General features: G+C 43.6%; 1 protein-coding gene across 5 annotated transcripts in view; it reads left to right on the forward strand.

Moving 5' to 3' along the window:
* Positions 1-23,637, forward strand: part of ASTN2 (astrotactin 2) — an 813,615-nt gene that overhangs the window by 656,845 nt on the left and 133,133 nt on the right. For 4 of the 5 annotated variants that reach the window (XM_053921242.2, XM_053921245.2, XM_053921243.2 and 1 more), the window contains 2 exons: positions 8,555-8,688; positions 10,232-10,380. In XM_053921242.2, the coding sequence (XP_053777217.1) occupies positions 8,555-8,688; positions 10,232-10,380 (283 nt within the window). Of the gene's footprint in view, positions 1-8,554; positions 8,761-10,231; positions 10,381-23,637 lie in introns of those variants that run through there. The other variant, XM_053921249.2, reaches the window with a different exon arrangement.

The raw sequence follows: 23,637 nt of genomic DNA on the forward strand, positions 1-23,637 counted from the left end.
AGGAGAGATCAGAGTGGTGAACCCCGTGTATTTTAAAAAAACCTGACTGTTAAGCATCACATTCTTACGTACTCCCCGCACTCCCCCACCACACGCGCACACTGACCCTCCACCGTCAACACCCCACCCCAGGGTTTGTTACAGTCGATGATGCTGCGGCGACCATCTTCATCACTTAAAGTCCGTGGTGTACTTGAAGGTTCACTCTCGGTGTGTATTCTAGGAGCTTTGGCAAGTGCATAATGACGTGTATCTGCCATGATAGTATCATGCAGAATAGTTTAATCACCCTAATATCCTTTGTGCCCCACCTGTTCATCCCTCCCTTCCACCCCTTGCCAATCATTGACCCTTTTACTGATTCTGTAGTTTTGCTGGGCAGGAATTTATGAAGGGTTCCAGGAGGGAAAATTATGGGCAGCTTCAAGAAAAAGCAAAATCTAGGACACATCAGAAAGTGATCAGAACCAGCAATGCTATGGGCTAAATGTCCGATTGAAGAAATTACAGGTGTCAGTGAGGGACTTACTGAGATCACACAGCAAGTTAGTCAGAAAGTGTTTGAGTTTCCTGGGATTTTCCTATGTCGGTCACTCTACTCTTCGCATGCTCTATATCCTCCTCTTCTGGGATTTGATTCACTCCTGCGGTTTCTACTATATTGAACCATATGCAATCGCTGACATTTGACCTACAAAAATGGCAATTAACTATGGTATTTCCAATGGTCCATTCCCGTGGGCACAGTGAAAACCCGCAATGCATGCTAAAGGTGGGGGGTGGGGATCAGCAGTGTAAGTGACATTTTGTAAAAACGAATTGTCTCCATCAGCGTGTTTATTTGGCGGTTTTATATTTCAGAGCAGAGCACCGGCTCTAGAGCCAGATCATATCTGGAGCCTGGGTTCAAATCCTGGTGGTGCCACTTCCTAGCTCTATGGCCCTGGACACAAATGTAAAACGGACATCATAAACATACCTACCTCACAGGTTGTTGGGGAAACTAAATGAGTGAATATATGTCAAGTACTTTGGGTTGTTGTCAGGAGAGGACACACAAAGCATTGAGAGAACAGTGCCTGGCTTGTAGTGAGCACCCAGAGTAGCCACTGTTTCTGCCCCTGCCTGAGCTCTGCTGTGCTGCCCTCTTCGTATCCTAGTCCCTCAGTCCTGGTCCCTCCTGATGGATCAAATGTGCAGTTGACACTATTACTGGTAGCCTCCAGTCAGTGAGAGTATTGCTCGTGATGGGAGTGGGCCTCAGGACCTAATGACCTGAGTTCAAGTTCTTGGGCTTCCACTTTTTATTTTTAAAGAATAAAGTTCATTTATTTTTCTTAATTTTATTTATTTTTAGAGAGAGGGGAAGGGAGGGAAAAAGAAGGAGAGATATATCAATGTGTGGTTGACTCTCACATGGCCCCCACTGGGGACCTGGCCCACAACCCAGGCATATGCCCTGACTGGGAATTGAATGGGCGACCCTTTGGTTCACAGACCGCATTCAATCCACTGAGCTACACCAGCCAGGGGTGTCTTTTACTTTTTAAATGGGTGACTTTGAACAGGCTTTTTCAGTTTCCACATCTGTAAAATGGGGATGGTTTCAGCAGAACCTGCCTCATAAGACTGTTGGCAGGATTTAATGACATAATGTACATTAGCATGCTTAGCACTTTCGCAGTAAATGTTGTTATTAAGTGTGTTTCCTCTCCAACAGCACAGCAGATTAGTAGCTTAAAGCCAGTCCAAAGATAGGCAGCCTCATGCAGTGAATGTTAGTTGGTGTGAAGATCTTGGTTGGTGTCTGCCAGATTCTTGTGGTGTAAACATGGACACAAGTCCCTTCCCCTCTTTGGGCTTCGTTGTTCACGAAGTTGCGAGGGGCAGCATTCGCCTTTCAGCACTCTTCTGGATCTGAAATGACAGGAACCTGTGACGATGAGTATGCATGTATGCACTTCAGAGTTCCCCATCTCCTGGGATATGCATGCACTTGCGGTTTTTACTATCCTTTGCCCAGCTGCCCCCAGTGGCTACCTCCTCCAAGCAATCTTTTAGCATTGTTCAGAAGTGAGTAACCTGCTGTTCCAGGCATTCATTGCTATCTAATTCTCTCAACCCCAACTCCATTAAAACAGCAATGATCATTTTATTATTCTCTCTGTCATTCTGGGGGCTGGCTGGACTGAGTAGACTGAGCTGGGCAGTTCTTACTCAGCTCTCATGTGGTTGCAGTCAGCTTGGTGGCTTTGGCTGGAGCCGTCTCAAAGGCTTCCCTGTTCACATGTCCAACAGATGACCTGGTGGTTGGCTAGGACCTCAGCGGGGTCTGTTGGCTGGAATACCTACATGTGGCCTCTCCATGTGGCCTGGACTTCCTCGCAGCATGGTGTTTGGGTTCAAAGAACAAGCATCCCAAGAGACATGTGGAAGCTGCCAGTGTCTTAAGGTCTGGACCCAGAAATCAAAGTGGCAACATTTTGGGTTTTGTTTCTTTTTGTTGTTTAAGCAATTATAAAGCCCAGACTCAAGGGGAGGGAACCTAGATTCTACCTCATAATGAAAGACATGTCAAAGATATTTAGGGTTACATTTTAAGGTCAGCACACTTGCCCATCTGCTCTGTTTGGGAAAAAGAAAACTTAAGTCAATTAACATTACCTACTTCCCTCCCCAAATGTGTTCTCATCCTGCTGCACAACTATGCAGGTATCAGTTTGTAACAAGATAACCAGTTACAAACTGATAGGGAACAGTTGTGCCAGGGAACAGTTTCTTATTCCATTCCCAAAGAATGGGGGCTCCAGCCCCTGGTCTCTACCTCCTGTAACTACGAGGGAAATGAGTGACTGGCACCTCCTGCGGCCATTGCTATGGGATGTGCTGATGACTGAATGGCAGGTGGCCCAGGTAGGTGCTATCCCAGAGATTTAGGCTGGACTATGTCTCTGCAAAGCACTGCTACAATGTCCTCTTCAGTCCTTCCTCTGTTCATCAATCCCAGATCCTCCTGACCGATCAAACATGTGGCCATCATGGGCTTAGGAATTACTCTCCCTACAAAGCTAGGATGTCAACCACTTTCTTCCCCTCCATCTCTCTCTAGGATCCTAGGAGGTTCTTATTTTAGACCTTCGAACACTTTCTTAACAAAAACTATCAACCCACTCTCCCGAGCAATAATCTCAAATGTCTTCAAAAGGGATTCTACTTCTATACCCCACCCCAAACCCCATTTCAATGGCTTCATGGACATTTAGTCTTTTTGTAGTGACCAGTTGCTTTTTTGTTATCACTTTTGCTAGAAGAGAGAAACAACAGCAAGTATATAAGTTTAACCTCTGGCAGAGCATCCTATTACTTGTCTCTGGAATTCAACACAAATTTTTGGGACCCTACTATGTGTTAGCTCTTGCCTGCAGCTGGAGACATGGAGATAAAGCAATATAGTACCTTGGCCTAAAACAGTTCACAGTATGATAAGCAAGAAGGGCCCATCAATAAGCAAATTGCAAGGAAATGTGAAATGTGCAAAAAAATGGAATGAGAGGAGGGAGAGACAGAACCTCCCAAGTGTGGCTGGGTCCTGGTGGACAAGTTTTCTGGAGTTCAGCAAGGAGAAATAAGTGGAGAACAAGCATTTTAGACCGGAGGCGGAGCATGACAAAAGGCTTGGTAAGAAACAGTGCATTACTGGAAGAAGAGAGTATGTCTGGATCGGAGGAGAAGAGGAGAAAATGGAAGATGAGCCACAGGATGAACGACGAAGGACGTTGAAAGTCAGGGTAAAGAATTGGAGGTATCGTTCAGGTGGTGGTGGAACTTTCGAAGGGGCCGGAGCAAAGGGGCGGAGTAAGCGAGCAATCATGTTTTAGAAAGCTGGGAAAGGTGGCACTGGAGCTGGAACGCCAGGCCAGAGGCTGTGACAGTTGCTTAGAGAAGAGGCATTGCTAACCTGTGCCAGGGAAATAGCTGTGGGACCAGGGGAGAGAAATTGGTTTGGGGACATGTTAGGAGAAAAGGGAGGAGCCTGGGCTGACCCTCCATTTTTGGCTCGAGGCACCAAATTGATGGGCGTGCTGTTTACTGACATTGGAGGTGCAAGTAATTTAGGGGAAGAAGAAGATCTCACACACACATTCTCTTGGCTTTTAATCGTTTATATATTGGTTTCTTTCATTTAGCATTCTTTGTGAACTTTTAGTTCAATTCAACAAATACTGACTGTTATCTGCTGGGTACTGCGTTAGGCACTAAAAGGGAGCCAGAGGTAGAAAAGGTAGTAGTTATTTTGTCTCTAGAAGGCCTTTCACCTCAATTGCAATGGGTTGGGCAGCCAAAAGACCAATCTTGTGAAACTAATAAAATCCTTCAGGCTGTGAGTAAGGACTTCAGGCCATCATTTTGGTCATACGGACCAGAACCATCCTGATATCAAAATGAACTGACTTGGTGTCGACCCTGAGTATAATTTTTATTGTAAAAAATATACTTATAGTAAACATAGAGTATGAAATTGAATTCATGACATTCTATGTACATGGTCCCAAGTACCTTAATGAAATATGGAATGTTTACTTATAGCTTAAGATTCCTAAGACATTGTCAAAATTCTTGGAGCTGGAAGGGCCACTTCCTTTCTATCTCCCAGCCTCTTGTGTGTATTACTTCATAGCACTTGAACCAGATTAATTGTAATTGTGTTTGTCTTCACCATTAAACTCTGAGTCCTTTGAAGTCAGCAACTGGGTCTTTTCATCTCCTTTCTTAGCATTTAGACAGCACGTGGTTTGGAGTGAATGTTTATTAAACTTAATTAATCCTTCAAAAATATCTCCTCTGTGTCCTCATTTTGCAGATGGAGAAATTGAGGCTTACAGAGAGGAATAATTTGTCCAAGTTCAAATATGAAAGTAACAATAGAGTGAAAAATAAATCCTCGTTTATTTTGATTGCTTAACATTTTTGTGGCTGTTTTCTCCTCCTGCCCAGCTTGGTTTGCTAGCTAATTAGCCAGAAGTTGGAAGCCTTTACAAGTAGTGGAAATGCAAACCTTCTTTGTTATGAAAACCAATGGCCATGCAAATATAGCCCTTAGCCCTGTATTAAGTACAGGGTTTGTTTCTTAAGTCCCTTCACTCACTCAAAAGCCAGGAGTCAACAATGCCTCCAGTGTAAGGTTTCATCTCCCTCAGAGAACACACACAGACGCACACACAAACAACACATAAGCACATGATTCAAGCAGAGCAGCTGAAAAGGATGTTTTGGATGAAATCTTGGCGTTTATTGTTCCTGTGCGACCTGGGAAAGTCAAAAGTGCCAGGAATCAGATGGACTTCAGTTCAAGTTCTCACTCCTCCATGCTCATCTGCAAATGGACATGACTCTCATCTCCAAGGATAATTTTGAGGAGTAAAAGGAGGAAGAGTCATTTTATCACAAAGTTGCTCTATTACCTTGGACCAGCCATCGACTCTTTCTGAGCCACTGTATCTGCATTGGTAAAATGCATTCGATTAGATGATTTACAGAGCCCTTGAAACTGGAACATTCTATGATTGTCCTCCCCTGAGAGCTAATTGGATTCAGGATGGAGTGTTGCAAGGACTGAAGACGTAAAGAAGGAGTGATCTTACGCTAACGCAGTGCTGGCCTCTGCTGCCTTGCTAGGGCTCCCCGTTTGATGTCGGCCTTTTATCAGGGTGTGTTTGTGCTCTGTCCAGGGTTTGCCTGGCCATTGCACCAGTCCCCACGCTGTTCCTCAAGATTTGGGAAAGAGCCAGTGGATGTGGAGACTCACAGACAGGATTTCTTCCCAAGAGCTGCTTGGATGGTGAAGCTCACGAAGTCCAGAGAGATTTTCTGTTTTGTTTTCCACCAGCTCAAATGACTATTGATTACAGAACACACATACACACACATGCAAAACCCCAAAACACATACACAAACAAAACAGGATGTTCTCTCTCCTCCCCTTGCCTGAGTCTAAGGCAATCACTTACCATCTGCGTCACTTTCACCGATGGCCCTGGATTGCACCATTATGGTAATTAAGCCCTTCCTGCTGGCTGGAGATGTTAGAGAATCCTGAGTCATGAGCAGTTGTGCATGTTAATTTCAGCACGGGGAACCTGCAAATGGAGGGAGAAAACAGTCTGTCAGTCACCATGACTTCATGCCATCCCATCTGGTTTCTGTCCTCACGAGAATGCCCCCTCTGGTGCTGGTAGGAGAACAGATATTTGTTCCCAGCATAGGTTCTGACTTGTAGTAGGACCAGTGCTGTTCAGTCTGTGCCAGACCCTGGCTCACATACTTGGTATGCAAACATTGGGTGGGGTATATTTATGAAAGTTGTCGTTCATCTTAAATTCAAGTTTAACTGGGCATCCTATTTTTATTTACTAACTCTGGCATTCCTACTTGGGGTTAATCCACTGGCCTGTAGGGTTAAGTAAAAAAGATCTGAGTGTGGAAGTCAGAGAGCTGGGCTGGGATTCTGCTTCTACCATGTACTTGCTGTGTGACCTGGGGAAAATTGCTTCATTGTGCTGATTCCTGGCTCTCTCCACAGTAAATGAGGATCATAACATCTGTATCTCAGTACTGTTGTGATGAGTCCATTTTGTAATGCCTTTAAAGCACCTTAGTCTGTGAAATTGGGTGTTCTGTGAGCATTCGCTTTTATTATCATTCTTTTTATTTGTTTGGGTTACTACTCTTAATTCAAGAGAAATTAAATCATTTGTTCATACCCGAGGAAAAGATAGGGGGAAGAACATATATATGGCCGAAGTAATCGGAGCCTCCTCATCATTGGCATGGGGAGAACTGTGACGGGGGTTACATGACAGCATTCTTATACATACCTTCTCCTTCCAGATCTGTGTTCTGGGTAGCTGGGTAGGCAGACCCCAGTCTACTTTATTCAACAAATATGCTATACTGGCATCTTTGGAACAATGCAGAATGGAAAAACTGACACCTGCGTAATCAGGTGTCCTCGGTGATAGGCAGTGTGAAGCTTTCATTTAAAAAGTATACAGAAAGTACAAATAAAAAGAAAGGAAGCACATAGTTTGTTACCTGGCAAAGGTGTGAGATCCATATTCTCTGGAAGCCCTACATTTCCTAAAGGAGCTATGAAGCACTCTGAGTCCCCAGGGCCTTGAAATGTCAGTGTACATGCAGTGACTAAAGCATGAAGCACGTCTGAGCCTGGGCCTCCTGGTTAGTGTTTGAGTGTCCATTCATTTATTCAGGGAATATCGACTGAATGACTGCTTTCTGTCCTGTGAGAACACTAACGGGAATAAGGCGTGGCCCATGACCTTGGCAGGACCACAATGGGTTGGGTGACCGGGAGTGTGGTGGGTGGGTGTGGTCTAGTGTGTTACTACGGCCAGAAGAGGAGCATGGTTCCAGTTCAAAGAAAGCCAAGGTGGGGTCCCCAGAGAAAGGAATGTAACCACTTGAGACCAAAAGAGTGACTTGTCAGAGTACAAGGGGCTGGGGAGTAGGTGGGAGGGTTTGGGCAAAATTCCAGCAGAGAGAAAAGAATGTTTCACCCAAAGGTCATGAAGCACATTGCGATTAAGTAGAACATTAATCATCATTTAGAACAAGGGTCATCAAACTATGGCACTCCAGCCAAGTTTAGCCAGCTGCCTGTCTTTGTAAATAAAGTTTTATCGGAACACAATCATGCCCATTTTATTTAGAGTATCGCTTGTGTCACGTTTGTACTGCAAAGGCAGAGTTGAGTAATTGCGGAAGAGGCTACCTAGCCACAAAGCCAAAAATATTTACTGTCTGGCCCTTCGCAGAAACAATTTGCTGCCTCCTGATTTAGAGCATACTTTACATGAGCAGGAATTCACTGCTGGTGCAAATATGAGTGGTTGCAGGAAGGTGGATGGTTGCCTGCAGAGGAATGTCAGAGGAGTGGTGACAGATGAGCCTGGGCAGGTGCTCAGGGGCTAGAGCAGGGGGTTTTGACTTTATCCTGATGGCCAGGGGGAGCCTCTGAAGGTTTCTAAGCAGGGAGGTCAGACTTCTACACAAAGCAGTGTAGCAAGATGTTTAAGAAGACAGGGTCTGGAGCCAGACGGCCTTGGATCAGATCCTAGCACCTTTCTTATTAGCTTTGAACCTCAGGCAAGTTACTTACCTCTTTTGTGACTCAGTGTTCCAATTTGCAGAATGTGAAATGGTAACAAAGATAGTTACACTGATACAGAACTATCGTGTGTGGTGGTGAAGATGAAATAAGTGAAGGCAGGTGCAGTGCCAGGCCCAAAGGATGTTCTCAGTGGGTGCTGTTTCTCTCCTGGCTCAGTGATCATTCTGGCTTGTGGGATAGAGAATAGCTCAGAATGGGAAAACCTGGGGGAAGAGTGCTGGGTAGGGATTTAGATGCCAGTTAGTGTCCTGTGCCTAGGAGGGTGGCTCTTAAATTTTGGCCAGCTACTATCACAGCCCCTGGCATCTTCACTTTCAATCTCTCCACCATTGTCATCATCATTTCTCCTGTCCTTTTCTGTTGCAGGCCTTCAGGAGTGCACTGATGAGCTCCTACTGGTGTTCAGGAAAAGGGGACGTGATTGATGACTGGTGCAGGTGTGACCTCAGCGCCTTTGATGCCAGTGGGCTCCCCAACTGCAGCCCCCTCCCGCAGCCGGTGTACGTATGTACGGCCCCTCCTCCTTTGGCCACCCCTTTCTAGGGACGCACACTCCTGTCCTGCCAGTCCAGGTTATGACTTGCTTATGTTCTCAGGGTGCATCAAGAGTTCACTGAGGTCTCTGGGGCCTGCCTCTTTCTTTAAGAAAGCTGGGAACTTTGGTAGGACAGCAACTGGCTCAAGGGTGGACACTGATACTTCAGCTTTGTGCTGTCCTAATGATGTCCCTCAGTCTGTCATTACTTCCTTGACTCGTCCATTCAGCCAAGGTTCATATGGCATTAACCACGGCTTTGGTGGTTCCTGTGTTGGACACTGGGGCTACTGAGATGAAGAAAGTGTAGAACCTTCTCTAAGAAACATCATTGTACTCATTCATTCCATAAATAAGTTTTGAACACTTGCTGTATGTTGGACACTGGGGAATTCATTAATAAACGAATCAGACACAGTCTGTGTGAACTTAGGGAGCTGACTGTTTAGTGAGGGGGACAGATGTAAAAGCCAAAATGGGAAAATAATATACAGTTAAAAAAATTAAGTAATAAAAACAAAGAGGGGCTAATGGAGGGAGTGGTGTGGGGCTGCTTTAGTTAGAGGGGAGGGAGGTCGTCAGGGAAGCCTGGACGGGGGACAAGAGTCGTGTTTTGGGAAAAGGAAGAGCACATGTGAATGCCTGATGCAGGAAGTCCTCACTGAGGACGTCGAGGAAGGTCAGCGTCAGTGGAGGACTGTGACTGAGAGGGAGAGCGGTGCAAGGAGCATAGGTGAGCTGAGCAGGAGCCGATATTGGGGAACCAGAGTCCCATAACACCCCTCTGAGGGGCGAAAAGAGTGACATTAAAGAGATAGTGCAGTGTGGTGGCAAGACAGAAGGAAACTGGACTGAGGACAGGCAAAGTTACCATCCTGGCTCTGTGCCCAGCTAGCTGTGTGACTCGGTGCACATCATTTCCCTTTCCTGGGCCTTCCTCTCCCCATCTGTCAGGTGGGGCGATTACACTTCCCTCTCTCTCAGGAGCCTTCCAGTTTTAACCTTTAATCATTCTGTTACTTTATTGTATTATTATTTTTTTTGCTTCATAAAAGGATTCCCCAGAATTCCTGCCCTCTATGAGGGAGTATTGATTTCAGAATATTAAAGAGTATTGGAGAATTAAAAATGGCTGAGAGGTTGAAAGCTACTGTGTTTGAAGGTGCTGCCAATTGAATTGACAAGGAGGCATCATTGAGAATATAGTTTAAATAAATAGAAAACTAATAAACTTTCCATAAGCACATTTTGCATGCTTGGATTAATTTACTGGATTCCAAATTGATTCTGAAAGGTAGCTCTTCTTAGTATCATTTTATGGTCCAGGAAACGGAGGTTGAGAGGGCTCTAACAATTGCCTAAGTTCATACAAGGTGGTGGTGGTGGGTTGAATCGGGATTTGAACCCAGGCTGAATCCCACCCTTTTGATATTGACACACGCAGACTCTTTTGGGGCTCAGCCCATTTCAGCTGACAAACAAACACCGTTCCCTGTCACTCCATCTAGGCTGCGGCTGTCCCCAACAGTGGAGCCCTCCAGCACTGTGGTCTCCCTGGAGTGGGTGGATGTTCAGCCGGCTATTGGGACCAAGGTGTCTGATTATATTCTGCAGCACAAGAAAGTGGATGAATACACAGATACAGACCTCTACACAGGTAAGGAGAAAGCTCATGACTTTCCCCAATGTCAGGATCATGGGACAAAGGAGGGAAACTGGGAATTTCTAATGCCTCTGGAGACTTGATGTCATCTGACCTGAGAAGGCATTGGGAGGTTTCATTGTTTGGTGATTGTCACCTGGCACCCACACCTGTGGGCTTTTTGGTATGATTTCAGAAGGGAAAGATAGCAAATTGTATTTGGAAAGATCTGATTCTCTGAGTTGGATCCTCAAAGTCATGTATTAAATGGTTAGTTAATTCAGAAGGGGATTTGACCTATTCTGTAAATATATTATCTCTGGGACTGACATAAAGAAATTCAAGAAATTGCCTTCTCTAGTGAGAGTACTGAGGTAGTTGTCTTTAGTGCTGAGGAGAAGGAATTTGGAAAAGATTCGGACAGGCAGGAGAAGATGAGTGAAGTAGCCCTTAGGAGTGTTACATTTGATCGTAACTGAGAGTGCTCTCTAAGCTCTTCTAAATATCAGACACAGCTGAGAAGCTATGTCATCCTGGAGGCTGGGTCTGCCCAGGCAGGTCTGGCTCTAGGACAAGTTGGGGACCTGGGTCCATGGGAGCTGGTCCTGCAGCTGGGGCCATGAGGGCAGGCTTGGTGCTCAGGTGTGCATGGGTGCTGGCCTGGTGCTAAGTTGGCTCAAAAGCCTGGGTCTGTGGTAGTTAGTCTGGGCTCAAGGGTGCTTGTTTGGAGCCAGGATTTATGGGAGCTGAGTAGGAAACTGGGCCACAGGAGGTCATGCGCCTGAGGTCATGGGAGCTGGAAGGCACCAGGGGAGGTTGGGGCCTATGTTTGTGGGAGTCCGCTGGGAACCTGGTGCCATGGGAGCTTCTGGGGCTGCGGGAGTCAGCAGCCCCTGGGGTCTCCAGGGACTTGGGTTCACAGGAGCTTAGCCCATGGAGGAGCCACTACAGCCATGAGGGTCAGCCTGGTGCAGGGGTAGTCTGCTCTGGGGTCTTCAGTGAAGTTGGGTGCTCACTTCTCCCTCCTTCTTCCACAGGGAGGGTTTCTCTCTCTGCACTGGGCTGGCCAAGCTTCGGGGAGGGGTTATGGGAGTAATGTGAATTTCTCTTTCCTACCCTCCTCAAATTTTCTCATTTTTGCACTTTATGTGGGTGCTATAACCCTTCTCCTGGAAACCTTAGTTCTTGTGAAAGTATTTTTGGGCATGGATAGTGGTTCAAGTGGATCTTTCTGGGGCATGGTGGGATGGTTAGAGGAGGAGGGAAGTAGGGACGAGTACTAGAAATTTCTATGCCGCCATTTTGCTAATATCACCCTCTGAATGATTGATTACCCATCTTGTTTTGTGATCAAATAAGTGAATCCCAGAGAGGTATGTGATGGCCCCAAATTCCTACAGCCAGTAGGTGGCAGAGCCAGGCTTTCCAACCAGGCCCATGCCCCCCCAAACTGGTGCTGGTTCTTCAGGTAACATCACACTGACAGGGGAAGACTCAACGCTGGTTTGCTGGGAGGTTTTTGCTTTGTGTTGTTTTCATTGGAAATGTTTGTTTAATTTTCTGTGTCTATGGAAATAATTGTAAGGAACTAACAAAGATTAGGACAGAAATCAATGAAATAAAAAACAATGGAGAAAACAGATGAAAACCAAAGTTGATTCTGTGAGAATATAAATTACATAACACTCTAGCCAGATTGATCAGAAAAAGAGAAATGAGACAAAATACTAATATCAAGAATGAGTGATATCATTATAAATTTCAGAATAGTAAATAATAAAATGCCATGAACAACTTTTTGCCAGTAAACTTACATGAAATGGACAAGTTCCTTGAAATCCACAAGCTACCAAAGGTCACTCAATAAGAGATAACCTGAATAACCCCATAGATATTAGAATTAAATTAGTAGTTAAAATCTTTAGAGAAGCTCCAAGCCCAGAATTACAGATGGTCCCCAATTTATGGTGTTCAACTTACACTTTTTCAACTTTACAATGATGCAAAAGTGATATGTATAATAAATTACGTGAGATATCCAACACTTTATTGTAAATAGACTTTGTGTTAGATGATTTTGCCTAGGTGTAGGCTGATATACATGTTCTGAGCATGTTGAAGGTAACATGCCCCAGGTATGTACAGGGGGTTGGTGGGGGGAGACAGTGCCCCTACTTTCTCCCAGCTGTCTCTCATCACTGGGAGGGAGCTGGTGGGGGGCAGGGGAATAGACAAGAGGAGCAGGCCTCATGTCACCCCAGACTGGAAAGGATGAAATGGCTTTCTTAGGGAGGATGTAACCAACCTGCCACCTACGTACTGTCCAAGTCCTGAGTGAGGTACCATGTCCTCTGTTATTAGATGTACAAACATTTAGAATTGTTATATCCTCTTGAGGAATGGATCCCTTTATCATCCTGAAATGGTCATCTGTATTCCTATGATATTTTTTGCTCTAAAGTCTACTTTGTTTGATATTTATACAAATACTCCAGCTTCCTTCTGATTAGTGTTAGAATGGTCTACCATTTCCCCTTCTTCTACTTTTATATCATTTTTGACATTACATTTAAAATGTGTTTCTTGGAAGACAGCATATAGTTGGGTCTTTAAAAAATTAAGCTGACATTGTTTTCTTTAAATTGGTTTATTTAGACCATTTATATTTAATGTGATATTGTAGTAAGGTTTAAATTTATCATCTTTGCTCTTTGTTTTCTATCATCCCATCTTTCTTCGTTCCCTTTCTTTCTTTTTTTTTTTTTAAATCTTTTGGATTGAGTAGTTTTATGATTCCATTTTATCTCCTTCGTTGATTTATAAGCTATAAACGTCTTTTGTGATTTTAGTGGTTATTTAGGTGTGCGTGCATATGTAATACATCACAGTGTGCCTCGAGTGCCATTGTACAATTTTCACGTGCATCACAGGAACCTTACAATAGTGTACTTTGCTCTCCCCCCTCCAAGCCTTTTTGCTCTGTTCTTGTACATTCAGCTGGCGTTTATGTTATACATTCCATAATTCATTGTTATTATATTTCCATACATAGTAAATTATCTTACAAACATATTCATATAATGAGGAAAATAAATTTTATATATTTATTAATGTAGTTACCATTTTGGTGCTCTTTATTTATTTCCTTTTTTGTTTCCATATATCCATATTTTCATCTGGTTTCTTTGTCCTTCTGCCTGAACATTGGCTTTTACTATTTCTTATATTTCAGGTCTGTTAGTGATAAATTATTCCTGCTTTTTTTTTTTTTTGGTAAGATAATGTTGCTGGGTACAGAATTCTTAATTGACAGATTAAAAAAATAATTTTAAAGTGTTGCTCCTCTGTTTTCTTATTTGCATTTTCCCAGTGAGAAATCTGCCTATATTCCTATCTTTGTTTATCTGGTTGCTTCTAAGATTTTCTCCTTATTAATGGTTTTGACCAAATTTACCATTTATTGTGCTTGCAGTTCATTGAGCTTCTTGGATCTGTGAGTGAGCTTACAATTTCTTCACATTTGGAAAATTTGGAACCATTATTTTTTAAAAATATATATTTTTCTCTGTTCTTCCTTTTTCTCCTTTAATGACTCCAATTGCATATGTAGTTAGCCACATGAAGTTGACCTTTTTTCATTTGTATAAATTCTTTCTTGTCTTTGTTTCATTTTAGATAGTTTCTAGGGCTATATCTTCAATACCATCCTCAAAGTCTAATCTATTGTTAATCTCATCTAGTGAAGTAAATTTAAAAAAAATTCAGACTTTGTAATTTTCACCTTTAATTCAGTTTGTGTCTTGTTATTATATTGCATGTATTAACATTTTCAACATATGGAACAGAGTTATAACTGTGTTAATGCTTGCTCATCCTAACGTCTGTGTCAGTTCTGGATCAGTCTCAATGGATTGATTGCTCTCCTCATTATGGGTTGCATTTTCCTGCTTCTTTGTATGCCGGGTGATTTTTGATTGCGTGCCAAACATTGTGACTTTTGTCTTGTTGGTTGCTGAATATTTTTATTCCTATAAATATAGGTGGGGCAAGGGTAGGTTTACAGTTGTTTGTATGGAAAATAGTAATACAAGAATGAACTCTACGTTTTACGTACTCACAACGGTAAACCTACTTTGTCCCCCCACCCACCCCCTGTATTTTTGAACTCTGTTCTGGGAAACATTTACTTGGAAACAGTTTGATTCTTTTGGATCTTGCTTTTAAGATTTGTTAGGTAGAACTGAACCAGAGCAGTGTTTAGTCTAGGGCTAATTATTCCTACTACCGAGGCCAGACCCTTCTATGTCCTCTATACAATGGCCCACAAATTACGAGATTTTTCAGTGTTGCTGGTAGGAACAGACACTAATTCTAGCCCATGTACGAGCACTGGGCACTGTTCCATCTAATCTTCTTCGTTTGGTAGTTTCCTCACATACATTCATCTATCACCATCCTGCCAAACATGGTTAGGGGACCCTCCGTAGATCTCTTTAATTTTCTCTGTGTACAGCTTTCTCCTCTTCCTTACTGTACCCTAGACACGCTAATCACTTGGGTCTCCGGGACTGAAAACTCTGTCTTCTCAGTTAAGGGAATCTACCAGGCACCCTTCTGTCTGTACATTTACCTGGAAATTCTCTGAAGACAGTAATTTCAGGAAGTCTTAGGGTTCACATAATATGTTTTTTATCATTCAGGATCTCTGTCCTTTGCTGCTTGATTTCCAGTTTGAAACCGTGTTTTATGTGCATTTCTTATATTAAAAAAATTCTTAATGTTTTAGACAGTAGGGTAAATAATTCTAGTCCCCATTTCTCCATCTAGTCCAGAAATGGGAATCCAAGATGCATCCTCTTGAGAGTCCAAAAACCAGTTGCTCTGATCCAAGAGTTCCTTTATTTATTTATTTATTTTATCACAGGTAAAACTTGCTTCTATTTCGTTAGTTGGCCTGGAGTCACCTCACATAGATGTTACCCCTTCTTTCCTGCCACCATTCATGAGTTTGAAGGTAATGACACAGAATTTGCTCCATCTTTAAAGGTTCTTCTAGTCCTTCCTTGTGCAACTTGACATTCATTCTCCCCACTACCCGGTATTTCAGTGGGCAATTGTCTTTAAAGAAACAAGATACTGAGTCTCGTGTCTTTATAATTTGAGATCTTCCCACAGTGCCTCACATGCATAGATATTCGATGTTCCCTGAATTGAATTTTATATGGGTAGACATATACATGTCTTAACTTTTCAACTCTGACATTGATTCCTTGAGTGCTATAATGTCTTATGTAGTTTTAGAGACTACCTGGGTACATAGCAGCTCTTCTAAAATGTCATGATCAATTGATGCTGTAGGTGGAATATGAGGCAAAAAAAATGAATGTCTTTGCCTCTCTGTGCCACAGTTCCAGCATCTCAACCATCTAGAAACTGAACCTGGCCCAGAATTGAAGATTTCAGCTCATTTGATTGAGTTTTTTTCTTGGAGCATATATAAGCCTCATGAAAGACCATGGGCTTGAGAAAACCTGGCTTCTGCTTTCAGTTTTCACCATATCTCAATGAAAAATCTAGGGCCAGTCAACATCCTTTCCAGGTCTCAGTCTCCCTGCCTGTGGAACAGGGAAAATACCACCTACTTCACAAGCCACTTTGAAAGTCAAGTGTAGCACAGTTCTTGACACATAATAGTTACTAATAAATTTTAATTGCTTCTCATTTTCATGAATTAACAAGATGAAAAGGAAAGTTACATGTTAGGAAGAAAACAACAAAATAAGGCTTAAGGCTTGTTTTGGATGGAGAATTAGGATTACTCACACATTTGGCCAGGTGAGGCCAGAAGAGGGAAATGGGGCCTTTCTCCTGTGATCTGGCTGAATTTTTGCTGGCAGCCGAATGCAGCACTGGAATTGTTTATTTATTTGTGAGCTCACGAGTGCATGTGCACAGATATACATGCATACACAATTCTCTCTCTCTCACACACACACACACACACAGGCACACTTTATGGCTGCCATCTGTTCGACACCCTTTGGAACAAGCTGCTGAAATGCTTAGTCTCTCTCCTTGTAATCTTCCCCTGCCTGAACCCCCTTGGTTTGGCATCCTTTTTGTTTCCTTCAGAGAAGCCACGGCTCTGTTGGTTCTGCCACCCTACTGGGAAATTGAAGCATAAGTACCCTCCTGTTCCATTTGTTTGGAGCAGAATGAGGCTTGTTTTGAGGGGTGGCTAAATTCCCCGCATGCTAATCTGTCATCAGTATTAAAAACAGACGTTTGGTTCTTTTGCATGGCCTCGTCAGAGCAGTTGGCATGGATTTCAGCCTCTCGGGCAGGGCTAGATGCAGGAAGGTGGGAATAAGAAGGGGGCTGAGGCACAAGCAGATTTAATGACTCCAAATCTCCTGTTTGACCTATAGAGAAAAAGGCTGAGGAAGGGGAGGGACTTGTCCAGAGGTTGCCCACATGAGGACTGAGTGGTAGAGTAGGGGCTAGAGGAGGGGCTCTGGTTTCTTGACCCACTCTCCCCACCAAGTCTGAACTTCTTTCCACCAGTCCTGTTACCCATGATGTAGTTTGCTGTGGTTGAGAATAAACTGAGAGGCAAATGGAAATTTGGGGACAGGATGAGATGTAGAGCCACCTGATGCCAGCTAAAGGGCTCTGACCTAATAAGGAATGTAGCCTTTCAGACCCCTTGCTTCTTTGTCATCACTGCTTGTATATATGCCAGCTTCTGAGAACCCCTAAAGCTCAAAATAGAAGGACTTTGAGGTTTAATGACTCCGCATCTCCTGTTTGACCTATGGAGTAAAAGGCTGAGGATGGGGAAGGACTGGAGTTCAGTTTCTTCCTTGGAAGGATCAGAAGAATGAAGACGAGAAAGAGAAGGGTCTTAGCCAATGTCATAATCTCCCACTGCAACTGCACTCCTCTGTCTCTAAAATCATCTACTGGATTTTTTGTAACCTTTTAAAAATGAGAGACTTCTTTCTCTCACCATGGGATTCCAAGCTTTAGCTTGTTTGGTTCAGAGATGGGAGGCCAGCTGGCTCTGTTGGCCTCCCCACTGTCTCCCCGCCCTCCTCACGAAAGGCAGCAACATCTGGAGTTGGTCAGTGCCCCTCTGTGTCCTGGCATCTGGGAGCCGGATGGTCTGTTCCCCAGATGATCAGCACCAGGCTCTTCTGCTGCCAGTTCTCAAATCTTGTCTCTCTTTCTTCCTTCCTCTGCCCTTTCCTGACTTTCCACCACCTCCTCCTTTTTCTTTCTTTGTGTGTCTCTTTATATATATATCTCTCTGTCTCTTCTTTTGTCTTTTTCACTCCATGTCACCTTCTGCCCATGTCACAGCCTATCTGTTCTTGTCTTTGTCCTTCTGGGCTGGCTCAGATATAAGCTGCTCATGTAGACTCATTTAGATCTAGGTTACAAATAATGTCCAGAATGATCAGAGGACATCTCTAACCACCCCCATCCCCATTTTATATCCTCTTTCTCCTTGTTTCCCTTAAGTCTAATTTATAACTGAAAAGACACCCCTGGCCCACCATCCCATCTTAGACCTTTGACTGAAGACCTTCTCAAGTGAAGGGGAGCAGTTATAGAGATGAATTTGTGTGGGGAATAATTTAAGGTGAGGGACAGCAACACCCTGCTTTCCCCAGGAGCTAAGAGGATGGTGGCAGCAGCAGCTGTGAGGGACCAATGACATTGGAACTGTGCATGAAATCCTGTGGAAATTATGCACAGCTCCTCAAGCAGCATAGGCCATGGCTGAACCCTATGCTTTGTCTAAGAAGCTAGAGGGGCCCTCACCCGCCTGCTGTCTGCCTGTGCTGGACCAGCTTGAGGAAGGTGATGTCATTGGAGACTGGGCCCCACTCCCTCAGCCAGAGTGGAGGCGGGGTGGTGAGGAAAATATGTTTTACAGGGTGAGGTACAAACCGACATGACTGCAAACATCTGGAACTGATCTTAGGTCCTCAGAAAACGTTTCTGTCACTCCAGCTGCTCCTCGGGTGAGAGGCTTCTAAAGGCAAGGACCTCCAAAGAGAAAAGGTACTTGGAGCGTCTTAATTCTCTCCCTTCCCCCATGCCACCCAGCCTGCCCTCTCTATCACAGAGTATTTCTTTTTACTACAGTTCACAAAGCATACTCATTCATGCCATTAATGCGTATGGGGCTCCTACTATGGTCCCGAAACTGCAGAACATGCTGGGCAAGGCCTGGTAACAAGACAGGCATGATCCCTGTCCTCATGGAGCTTGTGGTCTAGTAGGAGAGCAATGCAGTTCAGCAAGGAATCACCCTACAGCATGATAGGTTTTGAGCTAATTCAGATGCTGTGAGAGCACAGTGCAGGGTTTCCTAACTCAGTCTATTGGGGTAAGTAAAGGCTACTTAGAGGAAATGAGGTGACTAATTGAGATTCTGGTCCCTGTAATTAATCATACTGATCAAGCCTTCATACTCAAGACCACCAGCCCCCATGTGGAGCTCACCCCTTTGGCTGAAAAAAGCCCTGCCCTTTAGGTCTCACTTCTTTTCTGCTGCCACCTGTTGCCACACATGACCTCAGAGGCAGCTGCCCATTACAGATGCAGAGAGAAGGAAAGTTCCCTTTTCCTCTGCATCCTCCAGAACCTCCTTTCAGGCCAGGGAAGAATTACAGTAGGAGAGTGCCTGCCTTCCATCCAAAGACTTTGTCAGTACTAAATGCACCTGCTTTACGTTCATGAAACTCAGTCATTCCTCAAAAGGTAATGTCAAATAGAATCCAGACTTTATCTTCTTGCCTCAACTGAAACTGACTGTCCAAGTGCCTAAGCTGTTGGTTTGGAGCTTTCTCTCCGTCTGTGCCCTTGTCATCACAACAGATGAGTTCAAGTCTGCCTGGAGGTCCTGTCCAACAGTCCACTCTCTCATTTCCTTACTCTGCTCATCTCCAGGGGACTTTCCTTCATTTCCTCTCAGCCTCCAATTCCAGGTCACACCCTGGACTTGGTTCACACATGATGTTGTCCCATCAAAAACTGTTATTTCCAACATCCCATTCTCTGACCATAATCTTTTATCCTGTCAGTTTTATTGATCTCCCACTCCTGCTATGCATGTTTAAATTCAATAGGACTTCCAGTCTCTTGGTCTCACCACCCAATATGTGGCGTTTTGTTACAGCGGCCCAAATGCACTAAGACAACACCATAGAGTCCTCGCTTCATATTTTAATCACTGTTAATGACCTCCTGATCTCCCTTGCCTTTCTGCCCTTCAGTTGCCCAGACACTCCGGTGCATGCAGCTCTCCATCTTCTCCTGTGCCAGTGCAGAAAGTCAGCTGGAGAAAAGCACGCAGCTGAGAGTATTTGACACCAATAGATCATCAGTCACCAGTTAAATAGGCTTTCCCAGTAATCCTATGAGACATACGAATTTACTTTCTTCTCCATTGTCATTAAAGTCCTAAAACCCCATCCTTCCTTCTTTCTCAGCAGATAGCCTTGTCTTATCATTCACAGGAAAGTAGTACAGAGAGTAGTTCAACTTTGCTACGTAACTATTTTAAATGTATGCTTCTGTTCGCACACTCTCCCCCTTCCCATCTGATGTTAAGTAGGAGGTGCCCTTTCTTCTCTGCAACATTAAATCCTGTCTTGCACTGTTTTGTATGCCTTCCTAAATTCTCAGGAAACTTTGCCTATCAGTTATCTCTCTATATTGTATATATTTAATCTCTCCTTCTTTAGTAGATTATTTTATCATCATTTAAATATGCTCATAAGTATTCCTTTTTAAAACAAAGAAAAAACACTTCATCTCCCACCACCATAATGATTTCTCTCTTCTTTGTAAACACACTTCCAAAAGTCTTCAGGGCTGACTTCATTTCTTCATTTTCTATTCATTCCTCAGCTCATTTCACTGTCTCCTGCTCCCACCAACTTACTCAAACATTTTATCTCCATAAACATCTGTGACCTCCAGTGACTTTTTTTTGTTATAAACTTACTCGATACCTTCGAGCACTCAAGAATGCTCGAAGGTATCGAGTAAGTTTAGAATGCTTGAAGCTATCTCAGAGCTGACCATTCTCTTCTGAAACCTTTGCTTCTCTTGGTTTCTTTGACACCACACTGCCCTGGTTTACCACCTGCCTTTCCAGCTCAGCCTCCCTTATTGGGTCTTTCGATCGGAAAGCTCCTTCGATGTTAGTCTTGTATGTTCCTCTTTTTTTTCTCAATTTAAACTCTTTATGTGCCACCACATCTATGCCCATGGATGCCATCAATATATTCACTGCCCTGACACTTATATTTCCACTTCGTTCTGCTGAGCTCTTCACCCACATCCAACCGACTATAATTATGTGCAATCTGATGTCTCACAAGCAATTCAAACTCAACACATCCAAAACTAAACTTGTTACCATCTCCCCATAAACATGCTTCTATCCAAGTGTTTATTTACTCCCTCTATAACTGGTACTACTATAAATTCTGCTCCTTGGAGCAAAACCCCAAAGTTTATTAGCTTTTTTCTCTTGTTGGTCCTCATATTCAACTCATAACAAAGTTATTTTGCTTTGATCTCCATTATCCCTTCTTTTTCAGTGTTATTGAGATATAATTGACTTATAACATTGTCTCATAAATCTACATCTTCATTTCTATTCTCATTTGTTTAGTCTAAGCCAGCATTCATCTCTTGCAATCACCTTGTAATTAGTTTTCAATCAGCCACTTTTTACCCCTTTCCGTTCTCAATTCTAAAGTCATGGTTACCCTTTAAAATATAACTTTTGATCATATCCAGTGCCCAGCACAGTGCCTGGAATACCTTGGATACTCAATAAATATTTGATGAATATATATCTGATTTATAAGTATCCCTTGCCTAATTTAAACCTCTTGGAAGCTTTTTATAAGTCTTGTAACTAAATGGAAAAAATTCACATGGCCTACAAAGTTATGAGTTACTGTCATTGCCTCCTTCTCCATCCTTTTATCGACTCTTGATATCACCAATTTTCTCTGGTAGATGGGTATATACACTCAGGTCTCAGCTCAAATGTCACTTATCTGAATCTTTAGAGTAGATTTGGCCTCTCATTGATTATGTGAATTTATAGCACTTAACACTCACTTGGTAGCACTTATTGCAGTTTTAATGAATGCACTTTGATTTGGGGGGAGAGGGGTGTAGCATTTGCTGGACTCACTAAGATATTAGACCCTCCAAGGTGGAGTTGTGTTCATCCTTTTCACCACTCTATCCCCCGTGCCGAGCAGAATGCCAGGCAGGTAGTAGGTGAAGACATGAAGTGTGAGCAGGAACTAGTGAGATGGGGTGAAGGCTGAGGGGTGGATGAGAGTGGAGAGTATGTCAGGGAGAGGGACGAGCATAAGCAGTGCCCGTAGGAAATAAAAGGGCAGTGTGGCCGCAGTAAGGGGCTATAGAAGGGAGGAGGTTATGGAGATGTTTAAGGAATGCTGAAGACGAAAACTTTTATCACCCTGGCTGCTCTATTGAAGATTAATTGAAGGACCTTTGAACCTATTATCTTACTTTATTCACAAATTAATCCTTCCAAGTAGGAGATAATTATCATCTCCATTTTACAGATGAGGGAGTTGAAGGTCAGTTTTGTGACGTGTTTGGTTGAAGGTCACACTTCTAAGACGAGTGGGGTCATGAATGGAATTTGGGCCCTCTGACTCTTTCATCCACATTCGTTTCCATCTTGTATTGCCGGTGCAATGCCAGCCAGTGGCAAGAAGCTCCGAGATTTGGGGCTCTGGAATGGCTGAGCGGTCTCTTCTGTGAAACCTCATTCCCTAAGAAAAGACTCTGTGTAGCATCATGGCTTGGACTGCGTAGCCCAGTCTGTAGACTAAGGTCCAGCTTCCGTCACCCAGCTGGAGGGTGGCTAACCAGGGGCTAAGCAGGGGCATCAAAGAGAGAGCCTATGCTCCTGCTTGCTATCTCCCTCCCACTGCAGAGATAAAACAATCTACAATCAAGAAAGCTTTTTGCAAAAAAAAGAAAGAGAGAGAGAGAGAGAGAGATAGCCTAAAGGTGAAAAGTGAAGATAAGAAAAGGAGTACGGTTCCTCCCATTCCTCACGTTCCTCTGTATCTGCGGAATTGAGGCGGAGGGGTGCCGGGGAGGGGGACTGGTTTCAGGACCCCCACAGATACCCAAATCACCAATACTCAAGCCCCTTATGTAAAATGGTGTAGTATACACATATAGCCCATGGACACCCTCCCATATATTTGAAATGATTTCTGGATTACTTATATCTAATACAATGTAAATGCTATGTAAATATTTGTTACACTGTAGCGTTTAGAGAATGAAGAGAAAAAGCCTGCACATGTTCAGCAGACATAACCCTTATAGGCCTAACTGTAGAGTATGTATCAGCAACAACATGACATTGTTTCCCCAGTATTTTTAGTCTGTGGTTGGTTGCCTCTGAGGGTGTGGAAACCGTGGATACGCAGGGCCCACTATACAGCCATCAGGTCCCTTCCTTCTCTCTTGGACATGGAAATTGAGAAGCAAGTAGGATTTCCCTCTAAAACATTTCTGACTGACTTTTAAAAAATCTCCGTAAATTACTTCTCCCTCATGCCCTGAACCTGCCCTCCTTTACTTCTCCACAAGGCCACTCTCGACATTCCCAATATAACTTTTCCACCAAGTTTCCCTGCCTCTAGTTCTGCCCCTCTATTTAGTTTCCCTCATTCTGCCAGAATCGTATCTGTCTGTACCAGTGTTTCTCAAAACACACGCCCCGTATGTGAATGTATTAGGGGCCAAAAATCAGAACTAACCACCAATACTTCCCAGCATTATTGTGAATAATAAATGAAACAATGCATGATGTATGTGGGATGCCCAGCACGTAGAAGACATACAATAATCCCTCATCCTTTTTCCTTTGTCCTTGCCTTCCTCTTCGAAAATAGACACAATTACTTATCTGTAAGAACTGCCCTTAAGCTAGAGGTAGCAAACCAATGGCTACATAGTGTATTTAATTTTCTAACAAGTTGCTATAATGTCAAATGCGGACTGTTTTTATGTGAAATTCTGGATTCCTGGCTGAACAAGATTAGGTTCTAGCAATCTTGGCCTCACATCCCCCGATGGAAGTAGTAGGCAGCAGAGGTGAGCAGCAGCTATCCACTTTGGAGAGTACATGTGAGCTCTAGCTTGTCATCGTTCCCCTGTTCCAGGCTGTCTGACATCCAA

This window comes from Desmodus rotundus, chromosome 1 (assembly GCF_022682495.2).
Source record: "Desmodus rotundus isolate HL8 chromosome 1, HLdesRot8A.1, whole genome shotgun sequence".
Classification (NCBI taxonomy): Eukaryota; Metazoa; Chordata; class Mammalia; order Chiroptera; family Phyllostomidae; genus Desmodus; species Desmodus rotundus.